We start from the raw sequence: 17,470 nt of genomic DNA on the forward strand, positions 1-17,470 counted from the left end.
AAATTTTATAGTTTTATCTCTTTTACCCTACACTATACTCATTCAGCCAATAATCATTGTACATACATTACCATGTTCCTTATATTTTGCTAGGTGCTGGGAATGCATATTAAAAATTTACATTTGATCTAGTTTTCACATTGTTTTTTATTCAAATAAGCGAAGCCTTTTCCTTTTTTTTCTTCCAAATCTATACACATTGGCTTCTAGTTAAAACTGCTGAGCACTATTGGATTGGCTTTAAAACTAGTTGATTTCGGCTTATTTCTTATTTTTCATTATTTCCACTAACTTACATTAAACTCAGATTCCGGGAACTATAGTAGTATTAGGGGCACCTGTGTGGCTTAGTCAGTTGAGTGTCTGACTCTTGATTTTGGCTCAGGTAATGATCCCAAGATCATGGGATGGAGCCCCACATTGGGCTCTGTGCTGAGCACGGAGTCTCCTTAAGGTTCTGTCTCTCCCTCTGCCCCCTCCCCTGCTAGTGCTCTCTCTCTCGCTCAAAATTAATATATATATGTAACATATTATTTATATATATATGTGTGTGTTACACCCCCTTGTTGGCAGTGTCAAAGGAAAAATAGATCAAATAAGCGGTTAATACCAAAAAATCATTTCATTACAACTATTATTGTAGAACAAGATAATGTGATGGTACAAGACAATTTGCTATTCTTGGGTCTTTTTGTTCAGTTGGACTGGCAGCTGAACTCTATTGTTGAAGAAACCATTGGTCCAGAATTGTTCCTCTCCCCATGTTGGTGCTGGTTCCTACAACTGCACTATGAGTTTTGTTCTTTGAAGTTACTGGCCCAATTTAAATAATATACTTGGAAGCTAAAATTAAGATATATAATTAACACATTAGAGTGAATACATTTATCAGGCTTTTCCACTGTGGCATTTAGCTGAAAATAAGTTTGGAAAGAAGAAAGTGGAGAACAAGGGAGCAATTGCTAGGAGAGCAAACTTCTGAGAACCCAGAGAAGAGGAAGCCTGACAGCACTAGACACAAGCCAAGATGAGAATGCATGAAAATAAGCTTAAGACATAATGTATTTGGAATATTCATCATTTCATGTGGGTCGTATGAGACTTGGCAGGCAACCAGACCTTTGGCTGTGTATTAGTAAATACCAATTCTAAAGAGTACTAGCAGTTTAACTAACATATAGTGGCGTGAAAACTAAGAATTGCATGGATAATGGTAATTTTTATTTTGTATTTAATGAGTAAGTTTTATAATACACTAAAATTTAAAATAAAAAAACAGGTCACTTTATAGAACATGTATAAACCACAGTCAACAGTTATCCTTTCTCAGAACTAAATACATGAATATTAGACCCCCAAATAGAAAACACAAGACTGAATTCATTTAAGACAGGGAATACTTTATTCAAACCCATCAGAGAAATGGACAGCTTGGATCTATAACAAAGCGTTGTGTTTTAAAGCATAGGTCAGTAATTGTATATGAGAGTATACACTGCTACATACAAATTAACTGATCAGAGCACAACTTTTCAATATTCAAAACAGAATAAGCTTCCCTGTAAAAGCAGCACCTTTGTGACATTTTTAACTTTAGTATTCCTCTCCTTCCTCTTCACCCTCTCCTTCAACAGAATCCACACCAACCTCCTCATAATCCTTCTCAAGGGCAGCCATGTCCTCACGGGCCTCAGAAAACTCTCCTTCCTCCATGCCCTCACCCACATACCAGTGAACAAAGGCACGCTTGGCATACATCAGGTCAAACTTGTGGTCCAGGCGAGCCCAGGCCTCAGCAATGGCTGTGGTGTTGCTCAGCATGCACACAGCTCGCTGTACTTTGGCCAGGTCTCCACCAGGTACCACAGTGGGAGGCTGGTAATTAATGCCAACTTTGAAGCCAGTGGGGCACCAGTCCACGAACTGGATGGTACGCTTGGTCTTGATGGTGGCAATGGCAGCATTGACATCTTTGGGAACCACATCACCACGGTACAACAGGCAGCAAGCCATGTATTTACCATGGCGAGGGTCACATTTCACCATCTGGTTGGCTGGCTCAAAGCACGCATTGGTGATCTCTGCTACAGAAAGCTGTTCATGGTAGGCTTTCTCAGCAGAGATGACAGGGGCATATGTGGCCAGAGGGAAGTGGATGCGGGGATAGGGCACCAGGTTGGTCTGGAATTCTGTCAGGTCAACATTCAGGGCTCCATCAAATCTGAGGGAAGCAGTGATGGAAGACACAATTTGACCTATCAACCTATTTAGGTTAGTGTAGGTTGGGCGTTCGATATCGAGGTTTCTACGACAGATGTCATAGATGGCCTCGTTGTCTACCATGAAGGCACAATCAGAGTGCTCCAGGGTGGTGTGGGTAGTGAGGATGGAGTTGTAGGGCTCAACGACAGCAGTGGAAACCTGGGGGGCTGGGTAAATGGAGAACTCCAGCTTGGACTTCTTGCCATAATCGACAGAGAGACGTTCCATCAGCAGGGAGGTGAACCCGGAACCAGTTCCCCCTCCAAAGCTGTGGAAAACCAAGAAGCCCTGAAGACCCGTGCACTGGTCGGCCTGTGAGAAAAAAGGAACAGAGAAGACAGATCATAATAGACCTTCCCAGAATTACAAAGCATTTCTTCACTTAAAACATCTTCATTGACGTTTATAAAATGACACCAAATAATTCATGTTGCAGTTGAAAATTTAAAAACCCTATCAAGGAATAATTTACCAGTTGTCCTCACTCCATTATATTTCTATTCTGTGTTTGAAAAGAAAAGATCGTATTTCAAATGTCTTCCTTAGGGTCATTATTTACTTTATTCTGGAGAACAAACATACCAGTTTCCGAATTCGGTCCAAGACAAGGTCGATGATCTCCTTGCCGATGGTGTAGTGCCCTCGGGCATAGTTATTGGCAGCATCTTCCTTGCCCGTGATGAGCTGCTCAGGATGGAAGAGCTGGCGGTAGGTGCCAGTGCGAACTTCATCTGGAAGAGAAAAACAAAGCAGCCACCCGTCACTCACAACCTGCACACGCCTGCTCCACCCCAGGGTGTCAGTGGAGCCCTCACGACAGACCTCCTATCTCAAGAGCCCTGAGATCTCCCTTGGGTTACTACTGAGGCCAACTCACCAATGACTGTGGGTTCCAGGTCTACAAACACTGCCCTGGGCACATGCTTGCCAGCGCCCGTCTCACTGAAGAAGGTGTTGAAGGAGTCATCTCCTCCCCCAATGGTCTTGTCACTTGGCATCTGGCCATCGGGCTGGATGCCGTGTTCCAGGCAATAGAGCTCCCAGCAGGCATTGCCGATCTGAACACCAGCCTGGCCAACATGGATGGAGATGCATTCACGCTATGGGAAGGAAAAGAGGAAAATTTAAAATCAGATTGTGTTAGCATTTTGAATTTTCAGTAAATTTCTGAAAATACTTCTAGTCATATACAGGTACTCTTCAAGTTTACTTGAGATTATCCCTAACTCGATAGAAATGTTTAAGGAAAAGCACCTGCTCCAAATGCTGCAGATGGGTGTGGTCTGAATAAGGCTGCACTGTTCAATACATGTGCAAGCCCATTGTTCCCCCAGCCATGCTTGAAGAGAAATTTTTCGTATGTAAAAAATATTTAAAGCACAGATTTAGTAAGATGCAGTAAATTAAATTCAATCATTAGTTAATTGGAATCAGTATTACTACTGCATTCCCTTTAAATAAAGATGAGAGTTTCTTGTACATATGACTTGGAATTTTAACATGGACATCTGTGCTGCAGCTGAGGCTAGATGCCACACCCCTTTGCAGTCTATCTGCAGGATCCATTAGTCCTAGGGGACTGGAAGCTAAATAAGGTCTGCCTCCTGCATTGCTGCATTTGCTGTGCCTGGTACTAGACTGTTCTGTCTGCTACATTATTTAACAGAGTAAGTTCTATTTCCAGAAACTGCCTACATGATCTCATTGTGCTATTCTGCCAGTTTTCCTCCTCTGACCCAAGCTGGGACCATATGCCTAAATTGAAATGAATTAATGAAGATGCACTAGAACAAAAGACAGCTGGACAGAGTACAGTTCTTTGTCTGCAGCATGTTCATTACTTAAAAAGAAGTCTTTCCAGAATCTTCTCCACTGCAAAAACTGAAAGATTGTTAGTATCTTTAAAACAATAGTTCCTAAATTAGAAAAATATCACATGAGAACTACCAAAGAATAAAAGCCCAGTGAAAGGATAATGAAGTATTTATTTAAAACAACAAAATAGTATTTTCATTTTGAGATTCTCTACTCACCACCGAATATTCATACTCATCACGTTCAATAAGAGATTTTCTTCTCTACTGTCTTTATGGCTTCAACTTCCATTGTCTGTCCATTGTCTACTCACTGACATATGGGTGGGGGGGGAGGGGAGAGGAGGGGAGGGGAAGGGCGTTTCCCTGGATCCTGGGCTTTAGGGTACCTTGGCTCTCAAACTGAGGCTTTCTCTCCAGCAGAAAGTGCGGCTAGCGCTCACACACACACACACACACACACACACACACACACGGAGTCAGGGCGGGGCGGCCCCAGACCAGACTTTAAAGTGCTTGTCAAGTGAATTGCGATTTTGCATCTTAAGAAAAAATATCTCATCTGAGCTTTAACAGTGAATGAAAAACCTTTTAACGCCTACAGTTCCACAATGATGAAAGCATTTTATTAAAAGTCTTATGACAGAGGTTTTGTGAGGGGGAACCCCGCCCAGTGGCTTTAAGGCCAGAGAAGGCAGAAACAAACAACTCCGCCCCTGCGCCGCCCTGACGCCGGCTGCCAGGGGCTCGAACAGAAACTAACCATTTTTTTTCGCGTTAATATACGGGTATCTTCCTAAACTGCCAAAGAACCGTGGAGGGACCTTTTAATACTAACCCAAGGCTCCGCTTTGTCCCTGTCCTTCTCCCCTCCCCCCCTTCCCAGCTACACCCACTGAGCCCGGGTCTTTCGGGACTTCTCTCCCTCCCCCTGGGAACAACGCCAGGAAGAAAAGAGCCTCCCCGAGTCACACGAAAACCGTGCGCAAGACACTGGGACAGAGCAGGCGACGCCACGACTGCCTTTCCCTGCCCAGACCCTTTCGTCACCGACAGATGGGCTGCCTGCAGCTTGGAAGGGCTCATATAACAAGAACTCCCTCTGCGCCGCCTTTGTTCTTCCCCCACGGTTCTGCTGCGCCCTGGGCGCAGTTCCTCAGCCCGCACTGCGGCGGCGGCCAGACTCAAGGATTTGGGGCCCCAAAGCCAAACCTCGCAAACAAAGCATAAGGCTACCCTTACCCAAGAAGTTGTAAAGGAAAGAGAGCTTAAGACTTTCCAAGTAGATCTTGGGGGACCGACCCCACCCAACGGCCACAAAGAGCCAGAGAAAGAAGATTCTTACCATGGTTGCTGCTTTGCGGCTGCCGAGCAGATGGCGGAGAGGAGGAGAGGTTGTTGCTTCTTACAGCGCGACTCTTAGGCGGTCGATGTAAGAGAACCTGCGGCACATGGGCGGATGCGGCTCCCTATATACAACTCGGTCACCATGGGGATGGGCTGGGGCCTTTTCCTGTTGGTCCAGACCCCTCAATCTGCCCGGAGAAGCCACGACAGGAGAGTGGTGATTGGTGCAAACGACATGGGATGAGGTAATCTCTCCCCCACCCCTTTTTCCCTAGCATCCATAGACTGTTTGCATCCTTCAGACAAAGAGACTGTGCAAAAACAGTCAGCCGAGCATCCATGATGGGGTGGGGTTGGGGCGGGGGGGGGGGGGGGAGAGAAGAAAGAGAACTTGAATTGTATGCTTTTTATATTGCTTAAGCCTCACACTACAGCTAAAATCACCAATGTAGGTTTTCCCCAACACTTACATCGCAGAATTTGTGTTGAGATGAAATATTTAACGGAAAATTACTCCCAGTCCCTCTCTCAGAGTATTCTAAATTTCACTACATTCGGCTTCAACATCTCTAATTGCTTTACAAATAATGTAGGAGAGAAGATGGGAATGATGCTTAACATGGCTTGAGTAAATGTAATTTTCTTAATATAAAAAAGGTTCAATAAGCGTCATCCAAAATGGTTTTTCAGATTCAAGTAATTTATCGTAAGACCTTTTATGCACTCCTCCCCCAAAGAGCTAAACAAAAAGGGAACGTGGAAGAAAACCATACTAAATATGGAAGCACACAAGTAGTTATAACATGATAATTAAGATCTAATGAACATACCATAGTTAAGTAGTCTCCTAGAAATATTCCTTTACCAGAAGTCCCTGTAATATATTTTATGTAGCGTATTGTTCCTTAAAATGAATTGTCTTTCCTGATATAGAATTGAGAAAATACAAGGAGAAAGGATTGAGTTCAGAAGTTGGTGCTACTACCTGTGCATGTAGTTAATATTCTGCATTGTTCTTTCTTTTTTTTTTTTTTTCTGGAAAGGGAAGAAAAACTAAGATACCAAATTAAAAAGGAGAGCTGTATACAATGTAAAAAAGACTATTTTGTAATTTTGCCTCCATCCACAGACAACCATGTCAGCTCAATAACTGCATTTTTTTTTTTTTTTTGGTAGTTCTTGTGTGAATTCAGTAAATCTCTTCAGAGATTGGGCTTGTAACTGTGGAAAATGTAGCCAGCCTCACACCCTTGCTATTCAGCTAGACTCTGGTGGTTGCTCAATTGCGACTCGAGACAAAAAGGCTTTGCTTTCACCCCTAGGAAATGGATTGCAGTAACATTCTTTTGCTATTTAGAAAGACTCTATTATCAACAAGGATGGGCTATGCAGAATAAGACTTTGGACTGATTACCACCTGACATTGCTAATGAAATTTCAGAGGTAAAAAGGTTTGTTATGTCCACCAAAGTTGAAAATTTATATTTTGACAGGTAATTTTTATGTTTGGTTTTTAACAACAGATTTTTGGGGTCTGCAGCACCATTTACAGTGCTCTGCAGAGCCCATTCATTCCTGCTGGGCTGCCGAGCCCAGGAGGCGTGGGAGGGAGGGACTTGAGACAGCTGCTGCAGGTTGTGGTGTGACAATGGCTGCCATGGATTTTTCTAGCCTGCTTTCCACAGCTCTGCTTTACTTGTTCAAATTTGCTGCAGTCGTCTCCCTAGAAAAAATAAAACCCAACACACAAATTATTTTATCTATTTCTTGCATATTTCATAGGAAAAACAATCTTCAACATCATCTTACCTCCGTCCCTTTACCAAATAAATGTTTATTTCAGTAAAAAGACAGGAGAATTAAGGACGACTTGAATGCTTCGTTCTGGACCCAGAAGTACATTTAATAAAAATAGGAATTAAATGGCATTGAGCAGTCTAAGGATTTATAAGTAGCTCATTGAAAGTACTTCTTACACAATTTTAATAATCAAATAAATGAAACACCGCTGGACCATGGTAAAGTGTACAAAGCTTTCCTTATGGAGAGAGAGGCACAGTCTTGAATTTTATTTTCTTTACAGTATAAAAGGAATATGTCATTTCCCCAATAGTCTCAGTTCCTTGTGCAATTTACTGAGGATTAAACAAAAGAGAGGCGTGTTCATGCAAGTGATTCTTTGTAATTCTATCTCAGAGCTATTCTGTTCCGTATGCAAATGAGGATTTTTTTCTCCCCTTGGGTATAAGTAACAATAAGATCTAGGTCAGAAATAGATTATTTGAGCACTGATAACCTTAAATATATAAATGGGAGAGCAGGGGAAATAATCTGTTCTTTTTTCCCTCATCTGACTTAATGACATGCAAACTATTAGAAAATTTTTTTACTAGTTCGCTTCTTATTTTTTTCTGTCAGTTTCTTTAACTTACATAAACATACATGCATAAGTATTCTGTCTACTAAGGATTCATTCTTGTCCACAGTAAGATTAGCATAAAACATCTTTTCTTTTATAATATTTGTAGAATTTAAATTATTTGTGTGTCTACGTCTTTTCTCCATTAAAATGTGAATCTTAGTCCCTGGCAAAGTGCCAAGCATACACTAACCATTACACACGTTTGCTGAATTAAATGAACGGTTTCTTTCTGTGCATATTTTAATTAACTATTATAATGCGTAGTAATTTAAAGGTATTTAATAAGTATTTTTCCTTTTTAAAATGTTTATTTATTTATTTTGAGAGAGAGCAAGAGAGCACGAATGAGGAAGGGGCAGAGAGAGAGAGGCAGAGAGAGAATCCCAAGCAGACTCCGCAATCTAAGTGCAGAACCTAACACTGGGGCTTGATCTCACGAACCGTGAGCTTATGACCTGAGCTGAACTCAAGAGCCGTACGCTTAACTGACTGAGCCACCGAGGCATCCCAAAACTCTCCATTTTCTGGGTTTCTTTCTTATATATTTTTGGTTTGCTTGTTCTCTGTCTCTGCTGGTTCCTCCTCCTCTCCCAGTCTTTAAATGTTGGAGTTTCTCAAAGTTCAGTCCTAGACTCTTAACTCATTTTATTCTATATGATCTTAGTCACTCCTAATAGATGGTAAGTGCTTTCATTTCCAAGGCTGCAAATCCTTTGTATATGTCCATCACTTCTTTTTAACAAAATTTTTTTAATGTTTACTTTTGAGAGACAGAGAGACAGAGTGTGAGTGGGGGAGGGGCAGAGAGACACAGAATCTGAAGAGGCTCCAGGCTCTGAGCTGTCAGCACAGAGCCCGACGCAGGGCTCAAACTCACAAGCCGTGAGATCATGACCTGAGCCCAAGTCAGATGCTTAACCGACTGAGCCACCCAGGCGCCCCATATGCCCATCACTTCTTAACAATTCTTCTTAGTTTCAGATTGTGTAGTAAACTTCCAGTCTTAGGCTGGGTTTCTCACAGATATCCCCAGTTGAACTAGTTACCTTCCCATAAACATGCACCTTCTACAAGGTTCTCTTGCTCAGTAAATGGAGCAGCATATATCTGATTTCTCAAATCAGAAAGAAGAATTACTCTTGATAGCTCCCTCTCTTTTTCTGACCAGCATAGAATCGATCACTAAGTCCTATCAAGTTTACTTCCTAAATCTCTCTCAGATCTTATTGTTTTCTTCCATCTCTATTGCCTTCACTCTAGTAAGTACATCATCTTTTGCCTGGACAACTGCAGTGCCCGTCTAGATTTTCTTTGCATATACTCCTAACCCCACCCAGTTCAGTCTTCACACAACCAGCCAGAGTGATCTTATTATCATACATATCACAGATCATGTAACATAATACAGATCATGTCACACCATTGCTTAAAGCAGATCAATGGCTGCCGATTAGTTTTAAGATGAAGATCCCATATCCTTAATGTGGCTGCTTTAATTCCATAATGGAAGTAAATCTTATACTTCAAAATCTGCAAAAGGACATATTAATTTAAAATTATTTTAAAATTCAGCTAATTTCCTGAGAGATGATTTTGATAGGGAGGAGGGAGGCAAAGGAGTTATAAAAGCTAGATATTCACTTTATAATTATTTGTTATGCTATAAAATTATGTTTTATTTATTTTTGTATTTATACCATATTTATAATAAAAAAATTTAATGATATAAACCCATGAGTTTATAAAGATATTCCACAAAGGAAAAATAAAAATAGGAAAAAAGTGAATTAAAAATAACATCTGATAGCATTGCACCACTGGAAGTAACTAGGGCAGCAATTCCATACTCTACACATTGGCAATCAGATAAAGATTTGAGCATTTGTCCTGCATTTCCTGTATAAACTATATTTCAAGGTAACCAAATGACCCAAATTAATTAGGGAAAATCATTGTTTTATAGAGTTTTATAGAATAATATCAACTAGTGAATATGGAAGTAATAGAATTAGAAAAATTACCCTTGCATCCCCTAATGAAGTAATTTATTCAAGCAAAGATCATCAGTGGATAACAACTCTGATAAAAAATATTGATGGGGAATTTTTAAAATGTTTATTTTTGAGAGAGAGAGTGTATGCAAGCAGGGGAAGGGCAGAGAGAGAGGGAGACAGAATCTGAAGCAGGCTCCAGGCTCTGAGCTGTCAGCACAGAGCCCCATGCAGGGCTCCAGCTCACGAACCTTAAGATCATGACCTGAGTCAAAGTCAGATGCTTAACCAACTGAGCTACCCAGGCACCCCTATTGGGGAATTTTTAAATGAAAGGATTCAGTTATTACTAAGTGAACTCACTGCTCAATATTAGCATCACTAAAAGTGGGACAATCAGACCCTGTGACCCTGTGATGTGATCTGATAGGAAGCACACAGCATCACCTATGAAAGTGCATCAGAAACAGCTGTGCTAAACCTATAACCAAACTTTTAGAACTAACTTCCATTTATAGGAACAAGTCAGATGACATCACAGGGAGGCAAACAGAAAAACGCAAAGTGTGGGACATTCTATGGGACAAATTATCTTGTTTCTGCAACAACTGAGTGGTGGCATGGGGTGAAGAAGGTGGGAAAGGGGGACTGCTGAAAGTTAGAAGAGATTTTAGAGACTAATTGCCAGTATAACAATGGATTTTGTTTGGATTCTGATTCCAACAAACCAAGTGTAAAACATTTTAGAGATAACCAGCAAAATTTGAATATGGACTGATCATTAGATAATACCAACAAATTATTATTCATTTTATTAAATGTGTTGATGGCAGGGCACCTGGGTGCCTCAGTTGGTTAAATGTCCTACTTTGGCTCAGGTCATGATTTCATGCATGGTTCATGAGTTCCAGCCCCATGTTGGGCTCTGTGCTGACAGCTCAGAGCCTGGAGCTTGCTTTAGATTCTGTGTCTCCCTCTCTCTCTGCCCCTCCCCCACTCGTTCTCTCTCTCTCTCTCTCTCTCTCTCTCTCTCTCTCTCTCTCTCTCTCAAAAATAAACAAACATTAAAAAATAAAAAATAAATGTGTTGGTGGCAGTGTGGTAATGTAAGAAAATTTCCATAATTTTTAGAAATGCATACAGAAGTATGGTGTATTAAATTAAATAAGGTCTGAGATGTGCTTTAAAATACTTCAGGAAAGAAACAAGGGAAGAGATGATAGATAAAAATTGTGGCCAAACTCTTGAAATTTTTTAAATTTTAATGATGTGTATATGGAGTTCATTATACCCTTTTTTCTATTTTGGGGTATGTTTGAAAATTTCTTAATAAATTAAGAATTTCTTAATAAAATAAGTACTAAAAAGAGAAAACGGTGGATTTGAAGACAAATTTTATCTACTTCACAATTTATTCTGTACTACCTTGAATAGAAAGTTATAGAAGTTTCAAAAGAAGGGAAAAGTCCTTATATTAAGACCTATGGTTTATTATGGAAACCTTCACTAGGAATGGTGGCTGGTAACCAAATGGGACAGGAGTAGAGTGAGTACTTTAAACAATGAACATAATATTAGCAAAGACATAGTATCATGCTGATCTGGTGCCTGTACAAGGGAGAGCAAAAATGTCTTGATTTGGGTATGCAAACAAATTGTGGGTGATGTGTTCTATGTGGGGAGTGGAGTAGTTAATGAAGCAATTTGAGCTCTAGTCTAAAGAAAGAGTTTGGACTTGAGTCCACGGACGGTGGGAAGCCTTTATATTCTTATAGAAAAGAGTGAACAACATTTTATTAAATTAATATTACTATCACTGTGTTAATTTTTATAAAATTAATCTGACAGGTAAGTGGAGTAGGGAAAGAGTCTGGAGATAATGGCATCAATAAGGAGGTTATTGCAATAATATAAGCAGAAGTTCTCAGACCTTCATAATTACAGTGGGGATGGATAAAAGGAATAATAGAAGAGACCATCCAAAGGACAAAATCCCAGTAGTGACTGGTTGGACATGAGGCAAAAAGGAGAGAGTAAAAATTAACCCTTGAAGTTTTGAACTTGGCAGACTAAGAGAATGAACTGGTAGTAGTGGGTACTGTTGGGTAAGTTGATGGGAGTGCTCAGTCAGTGGAGCATGCGGCTGTTGGTCTCAGGGTAGTGAGTTCAACACTACTTGAACTCAAGCCCCATGTTGGGTATAGAGCTTACTTAAAAAACAGAAAAAGAAGGGGCACCTGGGTGGCTCAGTCGGTTAAGCGGCCGACTTCGGCTCAGGTCATGATCTCGTGGTCAGTGAGTTCAAGCCCCGCGTCGGTCAGTGAGTTCAAGCCCCGCGTCGGTCAGTGAGTTCAAGCCCCGCGTCGGTCAGTGAGTTCAAGCCCCGCGTCGGTCAGTGAGTTCAAGCCCCGCGTCGGTCAGTGAGTTCAAGCCCCGCGTCGGTCAGAGAGTTCACGCCCCGCGTCGGGCTCTGTGCTGACAGCTCAGAGCCTGGAGCCTGTTTCAGATTCTGTGTCTCCCTCTCTCTGACCCTCCCCCATTCATACTCTGTCTCTCTCTGTCTCAAAAATAAATAAACGTAAAAGAAAAAATTTAAAAACAGAAAAAGAAAAAGAAAATAGGGAAGTTGAGAAGGGACACAAGTCGGAGCGAGAATTACGTTTTTGTGGTGTGTGTGTGGTGGGGGGGGTCGTTGAGGGTAGGACCAATCAGTTGATGTCAGTTGAACTCACGAACTGAGCGAGATCATGACCTGAGCTGAAGTTGGACGTTCAACCGACCGAGCCACCCAGGCGCCCCGGAATAGATTTTTTTTGTGTTTATTTATTTTTGAGAGAAAGAGAGACAGAACTTGAGCAGGGGAGGGGCAGAGAGAGAGGGAGACAGAATCTGAAGCGGGCTCCAGGCTCTGAGCTGTCAGCACAGAGCCCTATGCAGGGCTCAAACTCACAGAGCCATGAGATCATAACCTGACCCAAAGTCGGTCTCTTAACCGACTGAGCCACCCAGGCACCCGGAAATAGATTCTTTTTATATGTGGCTTATTTCACTTAATACTATGTTTGTGGTGCTTGCTTCGGCAGCACACATACTAAAATTGGAATGATACAGAGGAGATTAGCGTGGCCCCTGCACAAGGATGACACACAAATACTATGTTTGTGAAATTTACTCATAACATTGAATGTAATTGTAAATTGTTCTCATTGTTGTGTAGTGTCCTAATGTATGAACATACCATAATTTATTTATCCATTTCCTAATTTTAATGGATATTTGCATTATTTCCAGTTTTTGGCTAACACAAATGACAGTGCTCTAAGCATTCCTATGCCTGTGTTTGGGTGAATATATTTACAGATTTCTGCTATATATATTTCTGCTGCTGTGTACCTAGGAGTGGAATTGTGGGATAATAGGGCATGTGCATGTTCAGCTTTAATGGAAAAACAGCAAATTTTCCCAGAGTAGTTGTAGCAAAGCACACTCCCACGAGTAGTGTAGGAGAGTTCCGTTTTTCATCCTCCTTCATTGTAGCCATCCAGGAGAGTTTATAGTAATAATATCTATCCATTGTGATTTCAGTTTGTTAACTAATGAAGTTGATACCTTCTTCATGTGTTTTTTGTCCATTTAAATGTCCTCTTTGGTGAAATGCCTGTTCAAGGCTCTTTCATATTTTCTCATGAATTGCCTGTCTGTATCTTAGTGTTTGGTTGGAGTACATCATATACTATGAATAAGAGTCCTTTTTGGATTTGAAGATTACAAAAAAAATTTGTTCCCACTCTGCAGCTTGCCTTTTTGCTCTCCTAATGATGTAATGATGTCATTTGATGAACGGAAGTTCTTAATTTTAATGTAGTTGTGTTTATCACTTTTTCTTTATTGTTAGCATTTAAAAAAATATTTATTTACTTTTGAGAGGGGGGGGTGGGGGCAGAAAGAGGTGGGGACAGAGGATCTGAGGTGGGTTCTGTGCTGTCCACAGAGAGCTCTATATGGGGCTCCAACCCATGAACCATGAGAACATGACCTGAGCTCAAGTTGTTGGCTCAAAGAACTGGGCCACCCAAGCACCCCATTGGTAGCATTGTTTTAAAGATTTTGTTTTTAAGTAATCTGTACACCCACTGTGGGGCTTGAATCTACAACCCTGAGATGCAGAGTCACATGCTCTACTACTGAGCCAGTCAGGTGACCCTATTGTTAGTACTTTTTGAGTTACATTTAAGAAATCTTTGCCAGGGCACCTGGGTGCTCAGTTGCTTGGGCATTCGACCCTTGATTTCGGCTCAGATCATGGTCTCATGGTTCGTGAATTTGAGCCCCGTATCGGGCTCTGTGCTGGCAGCAGGGAGCCTGCTTGGGATTCTCTGTCTCCCTCTTTCTCTGCCCCTCCCTCCCTCTCTCTCTCTCTCAAGAATAAATAAATAAACATTTATTTTTTTTTAAACGTTTTATTTATTTTTGAGACAGGGAGAGACAGCATGAACAGGGGAGGGTCAGAGAGAGGGAGACACAGAATCTGAAACAGGCTCCAGGCTCTGAGCTGTCAGCACAGAGCCCGATGCGGGGCTCGAACTCACGGACCACGAGATCATGACCTGAGCCGAAGTCGGCCGCTTAACCGACTGAGCCACCCAGGCGCCCCTAAATAAATAAACATTTAAAGAAAAAAAGAAAAAAAAATTTGCCTATCCACAGCTCATGGATATATTCTTCTAAAGGATTTATTGTTTAAGCTTTTACATTTAGTTCCACAATACATACAGGAACCAATATTTTTGTGTGTGTTTGATGTGATGTAGAGGTCAGATCTGTTTTTTCCCCATATGAATATCCAGTTGGCCCAACACTATTTATTTATAAGACCATATTTCCCCACTGGACTCCAGTGACACTTTTGTCATGAATCAAGCTACCATATGTATATTTGGGAACCCTCCTCTCAGTAGCTCGTACATATTTCAACTTCATTATTTTCTAAATTATCTTTTTTAACCCAAATAATTAACTCATATGAATGATCAGCCCTATATTTTTCAAACACTTATTCATTTGTTTCTTTTTTTTGGAAACACATAAGATTGCCTACTAAGTTGCATATATTGGGCTAGGTATAGTGTAGGATAAATAAATGTTTATTTGGCTAAGATTTAATTGGACATAATGCATTCTGATAAGTCCCAATAAAGAGGCATGGCATGGTCCTGTGCAAGGAGATATATATTACCTATAACCTCTAGGTCTTTGGGGGATGGTGTGGTATAAAGAATGCAGGAAACCTTCCTGGAAGAGGCAATTCTTAGGATTGTCTTGAAAAATAAATAGAAGTAGCAGGTACAAATGGAGAAGAGAGTGCACATGCAAATACACAGACAATTGGGTTAGTTTCAGAAACTGGAAATGGTTTGTTATGGTTTATTACATGAAGTGTAAGGAGAAAGGGATTGGGTGGCTGGAGGATTATAGCAAAGAATGGATTATGAAAGGACCTTATTCCAAATTCAATGAGAGCCATTAAAGGAAAGAGGAATAATAAACTTTGCATTTCAGAAAGGTCCTTCTGACTGTTGTGTGCAGAAAGAATAGACAGAGCAGAGTTGGTTACAGGGGAACATAATGCAGAGAGACTGGCTAGTCTTCCTGGACATGATTATGCTGACATGGTGAATTTACATTTATTTACTTTAGGGTTCAGTACCTATCGATGTACTGAGTGATTTGGCTCTTACTGTGTATGGCCCTTAAAGACTACCTGCTACATTCACCTTGGCCAAATTCCTCATTAACAATTTAGGTAAGAATATGACCCACACCTGAATTCAGAATTTTATTTAAAGCTTAACATTATCTTTTTCAAACTCTGGTCAACACAATGCAATATTACTAAATAATAAGTTTTTCTGAGTAACAGTGGTAAGAATTATCAGTGGTGATTCTGGTAACTGAGTTTCATCTATTTTGGGAAGGACTTTTGTTGTATAGTAGAGAGAAATATTAATGAATTTCGATTCCAGAAGTAAGACTTATGAAATAATGCAAACACCTCTACCCTATAATATTAAAAATGTATCTCTTGTATTGTAATACAGTGCTTTGAGGTCGCTCATTGATGTTCAGGCACTTAGTGAACTCTTTTGAACAACATATTTATGTCCTGACATACACATTTTAATTTGTAGTTTTGCTCTGGCTGCAAGCCTACTATTGAAATCCAACCTTTGACAAAACTTGAAGAGGCTCAAAGGCATCCTGAGAAGAGAAAAAAAAAAAAAGAAGAAAGTGGAGAGGCAGCAGATAATCTCAGTTTTCCATAAAACACAATTTATAATTTGGTTGCATTTTATTAGCCCAAATTACACACACTCACAAGAATGCACACTGAAGGCTTCACTTCCATCCTGCCCCACCCTCCCCTTAAAGCATATGGAAATTAGGTGGCAGCCTGGGAAGGTTGCCATGGTGCACTGGCTGCAGGGATTTGATAGTAGTCAAAGATGCCCCAAAGTCCCTTCCCCCAACCATCCAAATGTGCACTTCTCTTCTTTCTTTCAAATCCCTGTCTTAACTAATTCCATAGCATAGATAAATCAGGGTGACGCTGATTTACTAGTGAACAACAGAATCGATGTTTTCATGTTGTAGGAAGTAAAATACTGAGGAATTACAACTGGTCTATTTTTATGTAGCACTAGCCACACAAAAAGTCAGAATTCACTTTTAAAATGTCTTATACAACATGTTCCCATCTTCAGGACTTATATTTCTTACTTGGCTTTATCCCTTTGGATGACCTGTGGGTATCTCAAGTTCAACATATCTAAATGGAATTAGTTATTCTTCTCCGTTACCCTCTTTAGTGTTCTATATTCTTCATTATTCTATATCCTCAATATCAGTTCATTGTCATCTGCCTAGTCTACCAAGCTAGACTAAAATAAGAATAACCTTATATAATGTTTACTATATACCAGGCACTATTCTTAGCACTTTATGTATATCAACTCTTTCAAGTTACTCCCAACTGATCACTAAATTCTGTCCATTATATTTCAATTTGTCTTACTAAATATTTGCATAATGAACAAATAACTATTTTTCTAAAGCTTAACCAATTAAAAAATTTTTTTAACATTTATTTAGTCTTGAGAGAGAGAAAGAGAGACAGAACATGAGCAGGGGAGGGGCAGAGAGAGAGACACACAGAATCTGAAGAAGGCTCCAGGCTCTGAGTTGTCAGCACAGATCCCGACACGGGGCTCGAACTCACAAACCATGAGATCATGACCTGAGCCAAAGTCAGATGCTTAACCAACTGAGTCACCCAGGTGCCTCTAAAGCTTGGCCAATTTTATTAGCCAAAGGGGCTAGTTCAAGGGCAAGATGTGGCAGAATATTTAGGACTTGGTCTTTGAAGCTTCTTCTTTAAGCATTGGCGCAAAAGACATAAAACTTTTTTCCTGGCCCAGAGGAGTTCAAGGTCTAGTGATTGAAACTGCTATTACAATACATTGTGTCCAGTGCTGTGTGAGAGAGGACAGTGCAGGAGCTGCTGACACAAAGAACTGTCACATTTCCCAACTTCATCCCAGGATAGTGGTCACTGTCTCACACCATACCACCACCTC

At 40.6% G+C, this 17,470-nt stretch overlaps 1 protein-coding gene and 1 non-coding gene across 2 annotated transcripts; one reads left to right on the forward strand and one right to left on the reverse strand.

Annotated features, from left to right (window-relative positions):
• Nucleotides 1-1,379: 1,379 nt before the first annotated feature.
• On the reverse strand, nucleotides 1,380-5,660 carry LOC106969284 (tubulin alpha-1A chain). Its single transcript, XM_027036040.2, has 4 exons — nucleotides 5,422-5,660; nucleotides 3,140-3,362; nucleotides 2,845-2,993; nucleotides 1,380-2,574 (listed from the first exon to the last, which is right to left on the reverse strand). Exons 1-4 carry the CDS (start codon nucleotides 5,422-5,424, stop codon nucleotides 1,594-1,596), a joined length of 1,356 nt encoding a protein of 451 aa, XP_026891841.1. The 5' UTR covers nucleotides 5,425-5,660; the 3' UTR covers nucleotides 1,380-1,593.
• Nucleotides 5,661-12,903: 7,243 nt separating this feature from the next.
• On the forward strand, nucleotides 12,904-13,008 carry LOC113593112 (U6 spliceosomal RNA). The gene has a single exon (XR_003413172.1). It is a non-coding gene; the product is annotated as a U6 spliceosomal RNA (small nuclear RNA).
• The last annotated feature ends 4,462 nt before the right edge of the window (nucleotides 13,009-17,470 follow it).

This window comes from Acinonyx jubatus, chromosome B4, assembly GCF_027475565.1.
Source record: "Acinonyx jubatus isolate Ajub_Pintada_27869175 chromosome B4, VMU_Ajub_asm_v1.0, whole genome shotgun sequence".
Lineage (NCBI taxonomy): Eukaryota > Metazoa > Chordata > Mammalia > Carnivora > Felidae > Acinonyx > Acinonyx jubatus.